Here is a 20729-nt window from a genome sequence, read left to right on the forward strand (position 1 = left end):
CCAAGCCCTGAGAAGGACGAGGTTTTCATGCTCTTGAGCCCACAGTGGCAACTCTGACTGAGCTGGAACACACGTTCAGAGTTGCTTCTCTCACTGACATTTCTGCCAGCCTCAGGGGGCTCTATTAGGAGCTACCTGACACGTGTGGTTACCAACAGCGAAGAGCGAAACGCTTACTGGAATTTTTTGTAGTTCAGAATAGAACTGAATCATGTTAGTGGATGACCCTCTGAATGTATCTACTCCAAGGTTATTTGCCCGTGTTTTGCTCGTCAGCTACACCCTGTGGTTGAGGGTTTCATGTCCTTCGACCCAGGCTGACTGATTTGAATGGATCTCTTGGTCCATTGGGTCCGCAGGTCCACTGTGTTCTTCTGAAGCAGGATTGTGAAAAAGGTCTTAGGATTTAAACATTGAGGCAAATGATAGCTGTTCAGAGGGGTTCAGCTCAGCAGTAAGTCCTGGGATGCGTGTCTTTTGGGGGTTAAAGCTAGTTGACTGGTTGAGGGGTTTTTGGTGTGTTTGCATATTTTGAAAGACTGAAGCATCTTATTTTCTGCAGCAAGATGAAAGGAACTAGACACCAGATCACTTATGGTTTAAGTTGATAGCATAGCTATATCTGGTAAAAATTCATTCTGACTGTGACAATCTGAGCAATTAAAAAAATTCAAGATACTGAGTAGTGCTTTACAAAAACAAAAAAAACAAACTGCAGTCAATCCTATTCAACAATAAAATGAAAACCCCCAGCTCCTGGAGAGATTTCCTGCAGTCTGAAGAGCGTTCTTCATTTGCATCCTGCAAGTGAGAGCTGGTCCTTCACACTCAGCAGCTCTGATGAGGTTCTTCCTCCTAGCTTTAATTTTAATCCTTTTTTGTGGGAGATGCTGCTGTGATGAGGGCTGGCGGAGCTGCCTTGACAGGCATGTCCATGGGACTATACTTACTGGCCCCCTAAGTGCAGGTGGGAAGAAAGACAGACACACACATCTGTGTCTCTTGTGTGGCTTCTGGGAGCATTAGGACCTGACATACTCCGGGCTGAAAGCAGCTCTGACTGTTTAATTACTTGAGGGAGTTTGAGGGCCCTGAAGGCTGATGATGTCATCTTCAGGACAAGGGAGAAAAAGCAGCTCATCCTCCCCCAGAGTGCTTTGGGGGCACCCATCACCCCCGGGTGAGAAGGGGTGTCTGCCTCCATTTCCCCGTGACCGGAGCATCCCAAAGCCTTTCTCTTTCCGGCCTCCCACTGAAGCGTGTGAACAGCTCTCCCGAAGGTCGCAAAGGCCTAGGGAATTCCTGGTCACGGTACTTACAACTTTTTTCAGTCCCTGCCCTGCTGACCCTCCAGCCTTGTCAGTATGGTCCATCAATCACCCTCTTAATGGAAACTCTTTTCCATTGAGTTCCACTCTTCTGGCTGTAGTGAAGCAGGTAAAACTGCTTTCCTCTTAGGAAATTTTGGAGAGTCCCCGCTCCTCTGGGCTTTTCTTCAGTGCTCTCATCAGCCTGCCCTGCTGTGTGCTGTGCTTAGTTGCTCTGTCGTGTTCGACTCTGGTACCCCTTGGACTGTAGCCCACCAGGCTCTCCTGTCCATGGGGATTCTCCAGGCAAGAATACTGGAGTGGGTTGCCATGCCCTCCTCCAGGGGATCTTCCCAACCCAGGGATCAAACCCAGGTCTCCCACATTGCAGGCGGATTCTTTACTGTCTGAGCCAGCAGGGAAGGGCTGCTGGCACCTGCATGTCCGTCCTTACTCGCTCATTCCCAGCTGCTTCCTCGATGTCTCCATCCTGTCATCTCGAACCTCCGACTTTGCGAGTGTTACCTGCCCTCTCCACCCGCAAGTCTGTTGAATTTTAAACATTTCTTTTCCCAACTTTTTATTATGAGACAGTTTTAAACATACAGAGAAGTTGAACGACTAGGCCAGTGATTACTAATTACCAGCCACCATGAGTCAGCAGTTAACCTCATGCCAAGTTTGCTTTATCTGTGTCTGTAAGAGTATGTAAATACGCTTCCTCCAGAGCCCCTGGTGAGTCAGGAGCAGCCGCCGTGACGCTCACCTCCAAGTACTCAAGTGTGCATCTTCCAAACATCAGAACACTTGGGATCATTTAAAATTCTCCTTTTTGGGCTTCCATTCTGACCCTTTTTCCCTGTTATAAATAATGCTGCTGGGAAAATGGATGTACAGATATCTCTTTGAGATTCTGTTTTTCCGTTCTTTTGGGTATATACCCAGAAGTGGGATTGCTGGATCACATGGTAATTCTATTTTTACTTTCTTGAGGAGCTGCCAAACTGTTTTTCCATTGCAGCGATACCATTTTACATTCCCACCTGTTGGGCACAAGGGTTCCAATTTGTCCACACCCTACATTTGTAATTTTTGTTTATTTATTTATTTTTTGATAGTAGCCATCGTGCTGAGTGTGAGGTGATACCTCATTGTAGTTGTGATTTGCATTTCCCTAACGATTAGATGAGCGGTACTGGGCATCTTTTCATGTGCTTATTGATCACTTGTGTGTCTTCTTTGAAAAAACATTCATTCAGGTCATCTGCCCATCTTTGACTTGAATTGTTTTCTGTTGCTGCTGAGTTTTAGGGGTTCTCTCTATATTCCCTGGTAGCTCAGTCAGTGAAGAATCTGCCTGCAGTTTGGAAGACCTGGGTTCGATCCCTGGATCAGGAAGATCCCCTGGAGAAGGGAATGGCAACCCCCTCCAGTGTTCTTGCCTGGGAAATCCCATGGACAGAGGAGCCTGGTGGGCTGCAGTCCACGAAGTCTCAAAGAATCGGACACGACTTATCGACTAAACCACCACTCTGTATTCTGGACGTTAATCCTTCGTCAGATACCTGGTTGCAGGTGTTTTCTCTCTTCGTGGGTGTTGCATGTTACTCTCTCGGCAGTCTCTGGATGCATAAAGCTTGTTTTAATTTTCCTGAAGCCCAAGTTGTCTGTTTAGTTTGCTTTGGTCGCCTGTGCCTCTGGTGCCAGGCCCCGTTCTCGTCTGTCGTCAGCTCTTTGTTGGAAATGCCCCTTGCGTGCCCCGCAGGTCCTCTCTCCTGCACTGGTTCTGCGCTCTGACTGCCCCAGCCCGGACGCGCCTCCTGGCCTCTGGACCGCTTTTCAGCCCAGCATGTAGGCTGAGCTCCCAGCCTCCTGTCCTGCCTTCGCGTGGCTTCGGGGCTCCTCACCTACTCCCAGCGGTCTTCTGCTCCTTCATTTGAACCCCAGGTCACCTGTGCTGTTCCCTGGGGTTATACTGATCATACAGCTGAACACCCCGCGTTCTCTCCCCGGGTGGGGTGCTTCTTGAGAAACGGGGCTTTCTGTGAAAGCTTACTTTCCGAATGACTCACATGGAGGAGTAACTCCTTCAATTAAAAATGGATGTAACCACCCTGTTTACCTGTGGGGCTGGGGGGAGTAGGGAGAGCATGGTAAATGATCCCCAGTCACACCTGCGAAAGCCGATGGTGTGGAATCAGCTGGCTCTTGTTAACGCAGGTTCTTCTGACACTCAGACTGGGTTGGGCGGGCCCGAGGACCTGGAGGGGAATGTCCTCCCTGTGACGCAGAGTCTGCTGGTTGGAACTAACTACCCTTTGAGTTGGACTGATGTATAGGTGCTTAAAAACCCTGTTGTAGCAGATTCAGTGTTTTAATCTACCCCACACCCCAAGTTTTAAGTATATATATATCTAATTTGGGGTCTTGTCTCCCCTCTGCCTAGTCTTCTAGTAACGGTGTTAATGCCAGAGATTGCAAAAGATGGGCCACAGGAGGGAAGGGACATTGAGTTGCCCTCGATAAGCGGGCAGTGCTTTCAGGTCCTAGTAGCAGAAAAACCTGTTTTCTTCCCCTCTACCCTTTCCCCTGGGCTTCCCGGGTAGCTCAGATGGTAAAGAATCCGCCAGCCAAGGCAGAAGACCTGAGTTTGATCCCTGCATTCGAGAAGATCCCCTGGAGAAGGGAATGGCAACCCACTCCAGTATTCTTGCCTGGAGAATTCCACGGACAGAGGAGCCTGGCGGGCTGCAGTCCCTGGGTCCCAAAGAGTCAGACCCGACTGGGTGACTAAGCACACACACACCCCCTTTTGCCTACTGACCGGTATTTATACGCAGCTGTCTCTAAGACGTGTCGTTGGATTTAATTTCTTTTAGGGGTGAAACTGTATGACAGTTGTTATGAGTAGAATGCAGCCAGTCTGAGAGGAGAAGGGCTGGAATTGCTGTCTTGTGTCTAGCCCGTATCCGTGGATTGCCAGCTCTGCGCCAGGCAGCATCATGGTTGCTTTGAGTGTGTCATCTTTCTCTTTCCCTAAAGTGTCAGAGACCCGGGTTTCCCAAGGGCTCAAGCAGGTGACGCCCCTCCTGTAACAGCACCAGGGACAGAGTCTTGGTTGTGCTGTGTCTTGGGTGCCTGGAAGCAGCCACGTGAAGAGAGATACCCCCTGTGGAAATGTGTATTCAGTCTGTCCCCCATCTTTCTTTTATTCTTATCATTGTCCTATTGCATGTCTGCATTATAAACTCTCTTGGGGTTTATAGGAAAGTTGTAAGGACCATGGTATACCCTTCTCCCAGCTTCCCCCAAGGTTGACGTCTTATGTAATATGGTACAATTGTCAAAAGCAAGAAGTTAGTCCTGGTTCCACACCATTAACTGAAATACGCACTTCTGTTTGGATCAGTTTTCCACTCCTGTCCTCCTTTTGTTCCGGGATCCAAATCTATGACTCCACATTGCACTTAGCATAATTGCCTTTTGAATGTTGGAAAAACCATTCTAATTGCTCTTGCTCTTTATCTAATCCACACTCCATCCTTTGCCCTGAGTCATTGTATTGAAGAATTTTGCTCAACAGCTTTTGATGCCGGAGAGAAGGGGTCAAGCTCTCTAGAAAGAAACAGTTGGAAGCCACAGGAACCGTGGACGGCGCCGGAGGAGAGCAGAGGGCAGCCGCGGGTGGACAGGTGAATGCAAGGGCGTGGGAGTGTAGCATCCAGGTCAGGTGTTGGGGGAAAGTGCAGGCTCAGTGGCCTCTTGTCAGTCTCTGTGATCATCACTGAAGAAAAATCGGTAGGGTTATTCTCTTATTTGTCTTAGATGACAGTCTGTTTTGTTTTGCTTTTTTTTCTGATTGCTCAGGTTATTTTGAGTTACTTATACATACTTAGTACACAGTTGCAAGAACATACAAAAACTGGTTTAAAAAAGTCACCTATAACTCCAGCACTCAGGTATAACTGCTGCTGATCATTGCAGTGGATGGTTATTCTAGTCTGTTATGAGCGTATCCATATTTGTTTAGAAAAGTGCTTACGGTGCTCAATCCTGGCCCCACGCCACTTAACAGACTTAAAATGGACCATGTAAATGGACCGTTTGCACGTGTCCAGGGGAGTTCAAGTTTGCAGTACTTGTGTATTTCCACAGAACAGGGGAAGCTTTAAACCCAGAGAATCGTCTTCTCTTTGCTGGTCTGTGTTCCGGAACACAGCATTCCCACGACAGGCAGTGCCGTCTGCGTGGAAGCCCGCTCACGTTTGTTGCTGGGCAGGCGACCCCACCTGCTTTGTTTGATGTACACTGATTCTCTTGGGCTCGAACCTAAAGACTTACTCCTAGGTTGTATTTTATGAAGTAAATTTTAAAAATGTATTTGGTTATTTTATTTTTTGCTGCCCTGGGTCTTTTCGCTTTACGTGGCTTTTCTCCAGTTGTAGCCGGGTGGGGGGCTACTCGCTAGTGGCTGTGCGGGGCTTCTTGCTGCAGAGCATGGGGCTCAAGGTGCATGAACTCGGAACTTGTGGCTCATGGGCTTAGTTGCCTCACGGCACGTGGGATCTTCCTGCATCAGAGGCCAAACCCATGTCCCCAGCATTGGCAGGCCGGATTCCTATCCACTGAGCCACGAAGACAGTCCCCAGATTGTATTTTAGAAACACCACCAGTGATGGATACTTTGGCCGCTTCTACCTTGCTTCAGCCTCGGGGTCTCAGTTCCGAACCTTCTGCGGAGCCCACGGTGGCGCTGGTGTGCTGTGGGCGCCTCACAGGCTTGTTCAGCCCTTCAGGGTCCTGTCCTCTGTTGACCGGCTCATCCCATAAACTACGTTCAGATGCAGTTCCCCCTGCAGTTTCTGCATTCCCTTTATTAGAGTTGTCGCCCGTACCTTGGGGCCTTCATATTCTCCCAGGTTGGGTGTTCAGAGGCAGATATGTTTTTTTTGGTAACATTTTCATTTCACAAAGAATTTTTGATACCGTGATTCTTAATGTCCATAATTCCATCCGATGGATGAAGCTGTTTCTTTGATCTGTCTCTTTTAACCAGCTAAATTGTTGTCAGGTTTTCAGTTTTAAATGATGGGACTAATATCTCGTACTTTTTCTCTATCTTTGTCTAGCTCTGTAAGTTTCTTAGGTTAAATTCGTAAATGAAATCACTGGTCAACGGGTAGGAGTACATTTTTTTTTTTTTTAATGTATCCAAAACGTGTTTATTGGGATGGTTTCCCGTTCATCTTGATACAGGGTACTTTTAGTGCTGCTTCCGTCTGAAAGAGCATCCTTCTGTAAGCCTTGCTTTTCCTCCTGTAGGCTGGCAGAGGACAGTAGAGAAGCCAACACACAAAACTACTGTTTGTGCATGGCTGAAGACGGTGGTGATTTTATAGCATCCTGGGCATTTTACATCCATGAAATGGGAATTGGGGCTCTGCACCAGGCGCTTCCTCTTGTGTTTCCTCTTCTCCTCTTCTGGAGAGGGATGAAGAGGATCCTTTGCGAGAGGCATGTTCTCGTGAGGAGGTCGTCACCGCCGGAAAGGGTAGGAGTACATTTTTAAGACTTGATTCACTCTACTACACTGCCCTCCCCCTAAGTGGTCTCCACTTAAACTTCCATCTTAGAACGCCTGTTTCCCAGCATGATGCTGAAGCCTTTTGTAACTTAGGCAGGAGCACCCAGCTAGTTGGCAGTATCTAGGGGACTAGAGCGCAAGTCAGCTGACTGTGCCCCGGTTGCCAAGAAATAAGCCCTTCTTGTGCCAGGGGTTGGCCCTGAGCTCTGCGGGCCGGGCGGGCCAGTCTGTCGTGCCTTCAGCTCACGGCGAGCATTTTCCGCAGGCAGAGGGCTGGACGAGGGGGCAGAGGGTAAAGCTGGGGTGCAGGAAGTGCTCCCTGGGGCTTGGAGTCGTCATGGAGACCTGTGATGGCTCCACGTCCACAGCTCGCCCCGTAGACAGAATCTTGGACAGTTTCTGGGACTGGACGAGATCACCCTGAGCACCACTCAGCATCGCGCTGGCTAGCAGCTGCTGCTGCCGGGGAGTCGTTTAGCTCTGCTTCAGTTTCCTGGTCATGTTTGGGAGCCCGCACGGTAAATATGATTGCAGTTCCGAGGGGGGATATTGCTAATTAGCTTGCCTGCCCTTTAAATTGAAATCTTAATGCTCTTGTGTGTGTGTTTAAATAGATAATATATGCAGATGGAACAACATTCAAAAGGCTTAAAGAGGATGTCATGAAATATTTCCTTCCTAACATTTCTTCTCCCCAGAGACCATCACTATGACCAGACATAGTCTGTTCTAAGCATATATATTTAACAAGACTAGGCATATATTAACACCCCGCTGAGAATGTCTCTATGATGGTTCTGCAGCAAGACTGAATTAATTAGATTTTTTTTCTTTTCAATATTTATTTATTTGGCTGTGTGGGGTCTTAGTGGGGTCTTAGTTGCGGCATGTGGGATAAAAATGTTCCCTGACCAGGGACTGAACCCAGGCCCCCTACATTGGGAGCGTTGAGTCTTAGCCACTGGACCCCCAGGGAGGTCCCTAATTAGATTTTTAAAACTATTTGCTACTTCTTTCTCCCTGCTCCTGCGTTTTATTGAGATGCGATTGATGTGCAGCTTTGTATAAGTTGAAGGTATACAGCATAACGGTTTGACTTAAATATATCATGACATGATGACCAGATTAAGTTTAGTGAATATCCATAGTCTCATAGATACAAAATAAAACAAGAGGATTCTCGTCCTTGTGGTGAGAACCCTTAGGATTCACTCTCAACTCTCATAGCTAACATACAGCACGTTAGCCACATGTGCCACGGTGAACACTGCGTCCATAGTACGTACTTACCTTATAACTGGCAGCTTGTACCTTTGACCACCTTCGTCCAGGTCCCCCTCCGGATTGCCCCTGGTAACCACAAATCTGAGCTGTTTTTCTGAGTTTGTTCTTGAAGTGTGTTTGACCTACAGCGCTGTCAGTTCCTGGTGCACAACATCCTGCTTCAGTATTTTTGTACATTTCAAAATGGTCTCCGCTATTCCCTGCTTGTTCTGACATGTATGTATATATATTTTCCTCCACACAACCCCCCCCCTTTTTTTTTTTTTAAATACGATGGCTTTCTGGACAGCTGTCTGCACTTGCCAGGTCATACTCCAGGCCGGCCTGGGTGGGGTTCACCCTCTCTGTTAGCTTTGCGACGTTGAGTGATGGACTTAAGAGTGTCCTGTCCCTGGCCTGTCCTTCCCCACTTTCTCCTCTCTGCACGGGCAGTGTGCCATGTTGAGTTGGGTACCACATAGGGAGAGACCACTGTGCTGTTGGCGGCAGCAGGACCAGCATTTATTTTCCCTTGGCACCTGCCCCCAAGCCCTCTGTCTAGGGTCTTCTCAGTAGCCAGAGGTGCCACTGATGTGAGTGGGGGCTGTTGGCGGTCCTTGAATCAGAAGACCCTTGGTGGAGCCCAGGATGGGCGGGGTGCGGAGGAGGGGAGGGGAATGACAGTTGTGGTTTGGTTGGTTTGGTTGTTTTCAAGTTTAAACGAAAAAGCATTCCCAGAAACTTCCTAGTGCCTTTTGTGTCCACTCTTGGCATTTTGCTTACGAGGCTTGAAGGTTCAGGCTGGGGCCACCCCAGAAATCCTTCCAGAAGCCAAGGACCCTCCACAGCCCCAGAGCAGACCGTGCCACGGGCAGTGGGCTATTGCTGTCTCCAGGGCAGGCGTGATCCTAGCGCCCAGGCTCTCTTCCCTGTGGCTCCAGTGAGACGTTGCCCAGGTGGCGCAGCACACAGAAGCACTGTGTCCTTGGCAGTGGTTCCCAAGGTCGGCGTGTGTTTCCTCCATAGAGGGGCTTCCAGCTTCCCCGCCTCCCATGGACACTCACTCCTTAGGTTCCCCTCTTCTGTGCTGGTGACCCTGAACCACAAGGGCGTGATCAGTGCAGGTGGGTCTTCGGCTGAGGCCCGGGGACGGCTGCTGTTGGCTGCATCCCGGGTTTTAGGGTGTCGAGGTCCGTGGCAGCAGGGAAGGGACTGGAGGGGTGATCAGATTTGGTTTGACTCCTTAATTTTGTAATCAAGGCACTAAGACCCCGAGGGGCTAAGTGGTTGGGATCAAGGTTGATGGGATCTACAAATGGACACCAACACTAAGCCTTAGGAGAGAGAAGTCCACAGGGGGCACCCATCTAATTCTGAGTAGAAGTCGAGAGGGGTCAGTGGTGTTGATTTTAGTTTTCTGGTGATTTTAGTTGTAGTGGAGACAGTTTCTGGTTTTTGACTTGGAAAATAAAATCTATAGTACAGAGGATTTAGGGGATTTACACCATGACTCAAGAGACATATTCCAAGAAAACTTTCTACTCAAGACCATACAACCAGGCAGCTTAACCTGGGCTTGGAAAAAAAAAAAGAAGAAAAACAACAGCCACCAGCTTTCAGTTCAGTTCAGTTCATTCACTCAGTCATGTCCGACTCTTTGCGACCCCATGAGTCGCAGCACGCCAGGCCTCCCTGTCCAGCACCAACTCCCGGAGTTTACTCAGATTCACGTCCGTCGAGTTGGTGATGCCATCCAGCCATCTCATCCTCTCGTCCCCTTCTCCTCCCGCCCCCAATCCCTCCCAGCATCAAAGTCTTTTCCAATGAGTCAACTCTTCGCATGAGGTGGCCAAAGTACTTTATTGAGATATAACTCATATGCCCAGGTGGCACTAGTGGTAAAGCACCCGCCTGCCAATGCAGGAGACATAAGAGATGTGGGTTCGACCCCTGGGTCGGGAAGATCCCCTGGAGGAGGGCATGGCAACCCACTCCTCTATTCTTGCCTGGAGAATCCCACGGACAGAGGAACCTGGCAGGCTGCAGTCCACGGGGTCGCAGAGTCAGATATGATGACGCAAGCGACTTAGCTCACAGACCATAAAATTCACTCTTTAAGGGAAGACAGTTCAAATGGTTGTTAGTATATTCAGAGGTTTGTACACCCACCATTACAGTCTAAATTTAGAACACTTTCATTACCCCCAAGAAAGAAACCCTATACCCATCAGCAGTTACACCACATTCCCCTCTCCTCTCGGCCCCTGGGAATAACCAACCCCTGGGAATAACCACTTTCTGTCGTTGGGGGTTTGCTTGTTCTGGACGTTTCATATAGTTGGAAACATAAAGAGTCAGCCTTCTGTGTCTGTGTGGCCTTGTGTGTCTGACTTCTTTCCCTTAGCCTGTTTCCGAGTTTCCTTCACGTCGTAGCACATAACAGTGCCTGCGTGCTCAGTCATGTCTTTACAAACCCATGGACTGCAGCCCGCTGGGCTTCTCTGTCCGTGGGATTCTCAAGGCAGGAATACTAAGAGCGGGTTGCCATTTCCTTCTCCAGGGAGTCTTCCTGACGTAGGGATCAGACCCACGTCTCCTGCATTGGCAGGAGGATTCTTTACCACTGAGCCACCTGGTAACGGCACAGAACAGTGCTTCGTTCCTGTTTACAGCCAGGTGGTCATCCACTGTGGGCTTCCCTGCTGGCTTGCTGTTATCAGGCTTTGGATGACAGCCATCCTAGTGGGTATGCAGTGGTGCCACATTATGATGCCATGTGCATTATGACTAATGATGCTGTGTCTTTTCATCTCCTTGATCGCCATGTATTTTCTTGGGAGACATGTCTATTGAGATACATCCTTTGCCCATTTTTTAGATCGGGTGATGTGTTGACTTGCCTCTGAGACCCTGCATTTGGGTCTTGTCTCTCCTTTAGACCCTGGCAGGTGGGCCCCCTCCTGTGGTAGGTGCCCTGTCTGTGTCCCTGGGGTCTGTGCGAGGTGTCTTGCTTTACGCTGGGATCTAACTTCCTTTCCTGTTCAAATAGTGTTAGGGGATTTGAGACCCATATTAAACTGAAAGATCTTTAGGTTCTGCATCTTTCTAAGAGCAAAGTTCTGATTGCGGTGCCTCTGGCGCTGCACAGTCACTGTAGAATGAGGGTGAGGTTGTTGAATGGGGCTTCTTAGACAGCGGGGCAACCTTGCACATATGTTCCAGTCGCTTGGAATATGCATAGTATGCCATTTACAATTGAAGGTTTTCAAAGGCATAGACGGTACCATCTTTTCTTCCCCCTTGACTCTCTCGTAGTACAGATTGTAATATTTCTTATGCGGTAGGTGATGAAATGGGGTTCTCCGGATAAAGAATTCATCTGCCAATTCAGGAGACGCAGGTTTGATCCCTGCATTGGGAAGATCTCCTGGAGAAGAAAATGGCAGCCCCCTCCAGTATTCTTGCCTGGAGAATTCCAGGGACAGAGGAGCCCGGCAGGCTACAGTCCATGGGGTCCCAAAGAGTCGGACACAGCTGAGTGAATAAACAATAGCAACAGTGATGATGAAATGCTTGTTGGTTGACGTTAATGTGCTTTGGTCCCCATCGTTTCTGGAGCCGTTTGGCAGGTGGCCGTGCTGAGACTGTGCAAGGATGCCTGTGTGTGACACGGGCCTTTGTCTGCAGAGGCCCTGGGCTTTCCGAGCATGTCTTGGCTGCCGCCGCTTCGCAGATCCTCCCTCCTCGAGCAGCATGGCCGGCTGCCGAGGGGCACATGTGCTGCTCTTTATGCCCTGCGACTTTCTCAGTGGTTGTTCCGAGGTTAGCATGTAAGAATCGCATCTCATTTTGTAAGTGTGTGAAGTGTTGATTCCCCACGCCTGTTGGCTGACAGTGACTGCAAGTCCCTCCCTCCCAGAGCCCAGTTTTGTCCTGGATCAGTTCTGATTGGAAATCACAGCCATCTATGGAATTTAAAGTTTCTTTGACATTTGAAACAAAAGCCGTTTGTAGGGGCAGACAGGTGGCCCTTTCAGAGCATCGAGGGAGTTTCAAGCGGAGTTGTGCTCTCTCTTCCTGTCCCCCATTTCGAATCTTGGAGCTGCCATTACTGGAAGAGCCTGTCAGAGATGCCCTGGTGTCCAGTAGCTGGTGTGCACGTACTTGTAAAGGAGTGTTGAAACTGGAAATTTCTAATTTCTCGTTTTTGTTGGCACGTTACCGTCTCTCCATCTTCACACACGTCCCATTGTTGCTGTTGTTCAGTCGCTGAGACGTGGCCGACTCTCTGTGACGGACTGCAGCACGCCAGGTCCCCCTGTCCTTCAGCCTCTCCCAGAGTTTGCTCAAGCTTGTGTCCCTTGAGTCAGTGATGCCATCTAACCATCTCATCCTCTGTCACCCTCTTCTCCTCCTGCCCTCAATCTTTTTTAGCATCAGGGTCTTTTCCAGTGAGTCAGTTCTTCGCATCAGGTGGCCAAAGTATTGGAGCTTCAACTTCAGCATCAGTCCATCCAACAAATGTTCAGGGTTCATTTCTTTAGGACTATAAAAGTGAAAGTGTTAGTTGCTCAGTTGTGTCCGACTCTTTGAGACCCCATGGACTGTAGCTTGCCAGACTCCTCTGTCCATGAAATTCTCAAGGCAGTAATACTGGAGTGAGTAGCCTTTCCCTTCTCCAGGAGATCTTCTCAGCCCAGGGATCAACCCTGGGTCTCCCCCATTGCAACCAGATTCTTTACTATCTGAACCACCAGGGAAGCCCTTTAGGGCTGTGGTTGTGTGTAAATACTTTGCAGAATTCAGGTTAAGGAGCGGTGGTTGACGTGGCATGCTTGGGTTAACATGGGTGATTGAACACATTGATTTATTTCCACTTCCACCAGAAACCCGTCTAAAATGACAGTAAAAGAATTTTTTAAATGTCTAAACCCAGCGAGGACCAAGAATAGGAGAGAAGACAATAGACAGGAGGCTTCAAGCTGTGGAAGATTGTTGGTGGAAGGCAGCAGAGCAGGCGCTGAAATGTTGGTGCCGCAGCTACCTGCCCAGGGGAGCGGTATGGAACCCTGGGGTCCCTCAGTGCCGGGACTGTGTCTGGGCCTGAAGACGGGACGATTCGCTGACAGTCTCCATGGGAGGAAATGAAGCTCCCCAAGTTACCTGTCTGCTTGTACCAGCTAGAGAATAGTTATCTCCTCTGCTCATAAGAACAGAGGCTGATGCTCTGGAGAAATCCTTAAACCAGACACTCTGGACGAGGCACATCAGGCAGAGCAAAGTGGGCAGCCAAACCCTGAAAGGGGATTCAGGGAAGTCTGTCCAGTTGAGGGGAAATCCCAGAGCCTGAGTCCAGGCAGGGCCCGGGGTTGGAGGACTCCCCTCTGGAAGAAGAAGCGGTGTCGGAGATAGACCTGTGGTCGCTAGCGCTTGGCAGGCCCGCAAAGCAGGAGCTGGATGCGTCAGCTACGTGATCAGTACGACTCCAGAGGCTTGCTTGTGTGCACAAAGCTTCCATTATCTTTTTATTGCCTCAGCTTTCCAATGTTTTTGTTTTGAAATAAGTGTAAATTCCTAAGAAGTTGCAATAAATGGTCCAGAGAGGTCCCCTGCACCTTCCATCCAGTTTGCCCCAGTGGTTACATCGTACGTAACTACGGACAAAGCCAGAAAATTGACATGTCCCGGATGCTTGTGTATGTAGCTTCACGTAACCACCACAGCAGTCAAAGTACAGGCCTGTTCCATCATCACAAAGAATTCCCTGATGACTCATTTAAAGATAGGGATGGACAGCAAGGATCACTGCCTATTTTCAAAAGGTTCCCAGCACGAAGGGTAGAGGCCAGAACAAGCAAAGACAAAGATATATCAGAGGAAACAGCTGATAACTGCAAACAGAAAAGCCCTCAAAACACATAGTGAATAGCCGCAGAGAAATAAGAGTCAGTATTTTGTCAGTGAAATAAAACAGGATGCTATAAAAGTCAGAAGAGGAAATAATTCTTAGAAATTAAAAACACAGCATTAGAAGGGAAAAAAGTGTTGACAAAGACTCCCAGGAAATAGACTATCTGACATCTAGGCAATCTGTAAAGAGAGGGAAAACAAAGGGCCGAAATGTATCAAAGAAAGGAGAAATGTTTCCAGAATTGATGATCAGAAGGTTCCAGGGTGGTGAACGGGAAAAGTCCTAACTGGCACATTCGTATAATTCCAGAACACTGGGGATAAAGCTTCCAAAGTGACCAGTCACTAAACAAGTCTGGGAATGAAGATGCATTGGATTCTCAACTTCATGGGAAGCCAGAAGGCGACGGAGTAGATTTCCAGTCTGACGTGGTAGACTAAGCTAATGTACAATAGAACCACTGTTAAGTGCAGTCATTTAGAAGTGCTGTGTAAAATATAACAAAGGTGTTAAATATAACTGAACATATAAGAAACAAATGAGATAACAAGACACAGAATCAAAGAGGGAGCCTGAAACCACAGCAGGCTGGTAATGGCATGGCAGCTCTGGGGGGGGTGTGTGTGTGTGAGTCGCTCAGCCGTATCCGACTCTTTGAGACCCCATGGACCACAGCCTGCCAGGTTACTCTGTCCATGGAATTTTCCAGCCAAGAATACTGGAGTTGGGTTGCCATTTCCTCAGTCAGTTCAGTTCAGTTGCTCAGTAGTGTCTGACTGACTCTTTGTGACCCCATGGACTACAGCACACCAGGCTTCCCTGTCCATCACCAACTTGCTCAAACTCATGTCCATCAGATCGGTGACACCATCCAACCACCTCATCCTCTGTCGTCCCCTTCTCCTGCTTTCAGTCTTTCCCAGCATCAGGGTCTTTTCCAGTGACTCAGTTCTTCACATCAGGTGGCCTAAAATATTGGAGCTTCAGCATCAGGCCTTCCAATGAATATTCAGGGTTGATTTCCTTTAGGATGGACTGGTTTGATTGCCTTCCTGTCCAAGGGCCTCTCAAGAGTCTTCTCCAGCACCACAGTTCAAAAGCATCAATATCTTCAGTGCTCAGATTTCTTTATGATCCAACTTTCACATCTGTACATGACTACTGGAAAAGCCATAGCTTTGACTGTAGGGACCTTCATCAGCAATTCCTTACCCAGAGGTTAAACCCACATCTGTGTCTCCTGCATTGCGGGCAGATTCTTTACCCGCTGAGCCATCAGGAAAGCCCCGGGGATGTTTACTGGGCCCTGAAACAAGCCCAACAATAATGTAACTTTGGATTCTTTTAAAAATGTGTAGAATTGAAATAGAAATCCCCATTAAAGGGCTATTAACCAGTAAAAGGGGGAAAAACAGACATGAGAAAATCTCCCCCATGGAGCCAGAGAAAAGATGAGGAAGTTTATCACTGTCCTGCACTCAGGTGCTGGGGGAAGTCTCCTGTGAGCCATCGAAACATCCGAGTCTGAGGTCTGTGTTATAATCCCTACGTGTTTTAGGAATCCCCAAGCCAGCACCAGGCTGGTGATACTCCTGGAGCCACTTGCCGAAAGAAAAGCAAAAAGTCTGTAGAATGACCCTTGCATAGCTCAGGCCACCTGGAATCCTACAATTTCTACAAATTATGAGCTCATGCCAGTAAATTATTAAACATATAGAAATCATAAGCAAGAGTCAGGTGTCACAACAAACAGGAGGATTTCCAACATTTTACAACTAGATGATAGAAGAGATCTTAATATAATGTTTACGGTGATCACAGGGCTTAAAGAGAAAAGATTAGGATACAGTACATTTTAAAGAGGCTGTTTTTTTATTAAGGACCACATACAATCTCTATGATAAAAACTCTAGCCATTGCATATAAAACCCAACAGAGATGTTAACCGGCAAAATAGACACACCCCAGGAGAGAATTATGCATGAGCCAGAAAAGAGATCTGAAGAAGTTAAGTGGACTTAGCACAGAGATCTAGAGAGGTGGTGCAGAGGGGAGGGCGCGAGGAGGACCCGGGCCGGCTCTGATGGAGTTCCCAGAGGGCTCAGCCACATCTTAAAAGCAGCTTGAGAGGAAAACAGAGATCTCTCCCAAGGCTCAACAGTGAAGCTCAGCAAGTGTCTACAGAGTAATAGGGAGGTCAGTCCACGGTGGAAGAAAATCTTCACGAGGACGGTAAGACCAGCATATCATTCTGTCGTGAGAACAGAATGCAGGCATTGATTCAGGAGAGAGGGGACATGTGTATGCCTGTGGCCGATGCATGTTGGAGTATGGCAGAAACCAACACAATACTGTAAAGCAACTACCTATCCTCCAGTTAAAAATAAGTTAATTTTTAAAATATATAAGCATTTTCATAGAAAAGAAACCCAAGTTTATTCACTCACAGACTCTCACTGGACTTCAGGAAGACGGAAACTAAACCCAGGTCAGAGACAGCAGAAACTTGTGGTCGAGCTGAATCATGGTCAACGTGTAAAACTGGGGTCGTTACTGACTTGAGGAGAGTTAGAAACTAAAGTGCTGACACAGCGGTCAGTGGAAATGCGGGAGAGGGTCATGGGAGTGAACATGAAGATCTTTGAACTGTTAAGGAAGAATGGGAGGGCAGCTGGTTTCCTCTAGACTTTCTGAGTCAGTCGGACACGTTAGAACGTTCACAGTAGAAACAGGATCAAGAGCCTTCAAGCCAATAGAGGGAGAATGTTCGGAATTATAAAAACTAGGTCATCTCACTGGAAAAAAAGAGGAAAGAGTGCGGTAGACAGAAAGACAGGTAACGGAAGGAAATCCGCACAGATCACAGTGAATATAATCGGAGCAGCAGCGCCAGGTCACACCGGAGGCTCTCAGTTTGGACGAGCAGAGCCCTCGACGCTCTGTGGGAGCATCACAACCAGCCAGTCGCCTGGAAAGTGTTTCTGCCCAGCCCACAAGGACTGGAGGTACGTGCTCCCGCAGACCTTCCTCCGGAAGCTGGGGGGAGGTGTGCTGCACCCAGACCAGGGGGTGTCCTGGGATCCAGGCCACGAGCTCCACCCAGGCAGGCATTGGAGAGGGGCTGGAATCTGCAAGAGGGAGAGAGACAAGACCAGAGCCGTCCTGTTAGACGGGGCCCCCCGGGGGTGGGGTGGAGGGCTGACCCCTGGGCCGGGCCGATGACCACAGTCCACGTGTGACGGGACCCTGCCCTTGAGCAGTGGCTGTTCTAGTTGGAGGAGCAACTCACATGTTCAGAGGTGGCGGCCAGCAGAGGGTCTCTCGCTGGCCATGCACGACATTTATGAGGCTGAAGCCTAGCCCTGCAGCCTGCCTGAGCTGGCACAAGGCTCGGCTGCCCTGTGGGACAGCCAGCCTCGTGGAAGAGACCGGACCGGAGGCGCCGCCCTGGTTACCTCACAGGCTGCACTCTCGAGAGCCTCCCTGGGCAGCTCCCACCAGACCTGTCTTCGAAGTCTTAAAGAGAGGCCCTTCCCCAGCCCACGTCCCCTCCCTGGTCCCTCCTTCCAGCCTAGTTCCGGAAGGAGCTGCCACCCTCCACTGCCTGCTTCCTGGGGGGCCAGTGGCTCTCTGGTGGGGGTGCTGCTGACCACTGCCTCTGTCCCCAGCCCAGTTCCCACGGGTTCCCCCAAAGCCGTCTGCTTCCAGGGCGGGGCAGGTGCTGCGGGAGAAGGAAGCGGGGCGGTCAGAGAAGGCCTTCCTGATGGGGTGACGCCCAGGCAAAGACTGGAGTCAGCTGTCTGGGCCCGTGTAAAAGCCGTGACTGTCACCGTGGCGGTGCCTCGTGTGTGACTGCTCATTGCACTTCATGCCCCCACCGCCTCCTGGCTCCTCCCAGCCTGATGTTTCGTTAGCACCAGGCACACGCAGCGTCTGGCATCCTCGTAGGTGTGCAGACTGTCGTGTGAGTGTGTGGATAGATGGATGGCTGGTGCACGGTCGCTTGAGCAGCCTGTGACAGATGTCAAGGGAAGCCAGCCCAGGCTTCTGCAGGGCGGGCTCTGTCCCTGCCCGGCCGCTGGGGGAGGAGAGGCGGGTCTGGAGCCCAGGCCCGAGGGAAGCGGGGTTCACGCTGGGTGCCCAGTCACACCTTCTCCCTGTGTGGTTCACTGCACAGCTCTTTGCTTCACATCCCGTTTCAGGGCCGTTCAAACTGACCAGTGAAGTAAGCCCTGCAATCGTTGGCAGAGCATAAGCAGGGGCGGGCAAGAGAGCTGCCATTTCCATTACTCGCCACATGCCACTCGTGTCCTGGGGGCTTCCATCTCAGAACCATCACAGACCTGCCACCTGCCATCACCCTCACGTGACTCAGCTGGGCCTTGGAAGGATCATGGCAGAGCGCTTGTCCCGTCTTCCCCCACTTAGATTGATGGGGGTTCCTGGATGCAGCCTGCGGGAGGTGGGGAGGATTCTTCAGATGCCAGCCTGGGGTCGTCTTCTGGTTCTTCTTCACACTTCTGGTTCTGCAGCCTGTTTGCCAGTGCTGAGGGCCCAGGGATTAAGAGAAATAAGGCCAGCCCTGGTCCGAGGGGTGGGCTTTCCTGGTGGCACAGTGGTGAAGAGTCCCCCTGCCAATGCAGGAGATGCGGGTTCAGTCCCTGGGTCAGCAAGATCCTCTGGAGATGGAAATGGCAACCTCCTCCGGTATTCTTGCCTGGGAAATCCCATGGAACAGAGGAGCCTGGCAGGGTACAGTCCATGGGAGGGCAAAGAGTTGGACACACCTGAGCAACTTAGCATGCATGCAGGTTGGAGAGATAGCAAGGCTGAGACGTTTCTCGTAAAAGGTATATACCGTGTACCCTGGCAGGTCTCCAGCCCTTCTCAGGCAGGGGTGCTGACGCTCCAGGGCGTCCACCGAAATGTGTTAATGCATTTTCATCCATGCTGATTGCTCCCGTCCCTCAGAGAACAGAAAATAGTCACCTTCTGTGCCCTGAGGGCTCAGGTGACGATGACTCTGGCCTTTCTGTCTTTGGAGGAGTTGGGAGCTTGCAGGACCAAGCTGGGTCTCTGGCACCTGTGTTTCCTGCTCAGTGGGTGGTGGCGAGCCCTTTCCTCGTTCCCAGCCACGCCAGTTACCACACGCTCAGCCCAGAAGCCGGCTGCTCAGTAAGCATTTGTGTTTCGTTCTGTTAGAAATCTTTGCCCAGAGGGCAGGCTACCCGATCCTCCCCTGGTCTAATTCTGGTGACATGGGGTGGCTGAGAAAGGAAGACGTGACTGTCGAGGTGGGCGCTGGTGAGCAGTGAGGCCAGTCAGCTGCTCCCCGGGGGGGCCAGCCTGTCTGTGGGGCTCCGGGTGGCTATGCCGTGGACTGAGGGCATCAGGCCAGTTCAGAAGGCCGTCAGCACTTTGGGAGCAGCTGGCTGTGGGACCGTTGTTCAGGGATGTGAGGCCCTGGCTTGCCTTCCATCCCGGGGCGGGGCGGTGCTCACCTTGCTTCCTCCTCGCCTGTCTGTGCCTTGGCCGAAGCTCTTGCTTCCTAGGCAGGGGGTGGGGAGAGAACATGTTTGCAGCCCCCCACCCAGTTTGTGTTAGAAACATGGAGTTTGGGAATTGAGGAAAGCAGAGGATCACAGTTATTCCGGGGCGAGTCCTGGAAGTTCCTGCCCCCTGGTGTGGATCTCCCTTACCTGCCCGCTGGGCGGCTCAGGGAGTGGGTGGGATGGGGGCACAGAGCCCTCACGGATGATGAAGACAGAACTGCCCAGGAGGTCAGCCCCCCGCCACCGCCCAGCCCACCTCAGTGAGAACCTGGCCCTGGAGGAAAGACTCAGCCTTGGACCAGGGCTCTGGTGTGTATTTTTACTGCCTTTTCCTCCCATATCTGCATTTTTAAAAATAGCAATGCTGAGTGAATCCCTGTCAGTCTGAGTCTGCTGTGGAAGGTAGGGTGCATTTCGCAGGGAGTGTGGCTGTTGATCAGCAGCAATTCTCAGCATTAGGGAGCATGGACCGCAGGAGCTGTGGGCTCTCCTGGGGAGAAGCGTCCCCAGCCTGCCACTGCAGGAACAGGCCCAGCTCTGCCAGCCAGCGATGACGTCATCTTGAAGGTGATGTCACTTTTCTTCGGGTTTGAAAGGAGGGAGGTGAAGAGAAGGGGGCAGGAGCATCTGGGAGCTGAGGTCCCGGTGGTCATCCCTGAGGACTGGACCAGGCAGAGACTGGGCTTCCTGCCAGGATGGTTCTTTCTCAGACTCGGGTTCTTACCTGCAAGGAGAGCCGCGTTCAGCGCACCAGCTCCTGCCCGTCCGGTCACCCAGCTCTAAAATCCCCGTGGTTTTTATGGCTGTAGTGTGGGGCCCGGAGCTGCCTTCCTGCCTGGAGGTCTCCACCGTGGGAAAACCAAGTCCCCTGGGTGTCCAGGGACACGTGCTGGCAAGTTCCGCTCTTTACCCCCTAGGCAGCAGCCTGCCTGGGTCAGGTCCCAGGGCTCTTGGCCCCCAGGGTCTAGGGCTTTGTTCTTGGCATCTGTCTGGAAGCTGACAGAGGCCAGGGTCTGGACCACCTGAACAGAGGTCAGAGTTGGGGCCACATCATTTAGAGAACCTGGTCCCTGTGTGTGCTCAAGGGCTGACCCACTGGAGTGTGTCAGGGA

General features: G+C 50.4%; 2 protein-coding genes across 2 annotated transcripts in view; one reads left to right on the top strand and one right to left on the bottom strand.

The window, feature by feature from the left end:
- The window catches only part of UBE2O (ubiquitin conjugating enzyme E2 O), a 48015-nt gene that overhangs the window by 5866 nt on the left and 21420 nt on the right, over positions 1 to 20729 (top strand). The gene's annotated exons all lie outside the window — the stretch shown is intronic.
- On the bottom strand, positions 6571 to 6825 carry LOC138084243 (small ribosomal subunit protein eS27-like). Its single transcript, XM_068978424.1, has one exon. It carries the CDS (start codon positions 6823 to 6825, stop codon positions 6571 to 6573), a length of 255 nt encoding a protein of 84 aa, XP_068834525.1.

This window comes from Capricornis sumatraensis, chromosome 8 (assembly GCF_032405125.1).
Source record: "Capricornis sumatraensis isolate serow.1 chromosome 8, serow.2, whole genome shotgun sequence".
NCBI lineage: Eukaryota > Metazoa > Chordata > Mammalia > Artiodactyla > Bovidae > Capricornis > Capricornis sumatraensis.

What these genes read in the sequence shown, in the direction of transcription:
- LOC138084243 (XM_068978424.1), bottom strand. Translation starts at nt 6,825, where the DNA reads ATGCCTCTCGCAAAGGATCCTCTTCATCCCTCTCCAGAAGAGGAGAAG.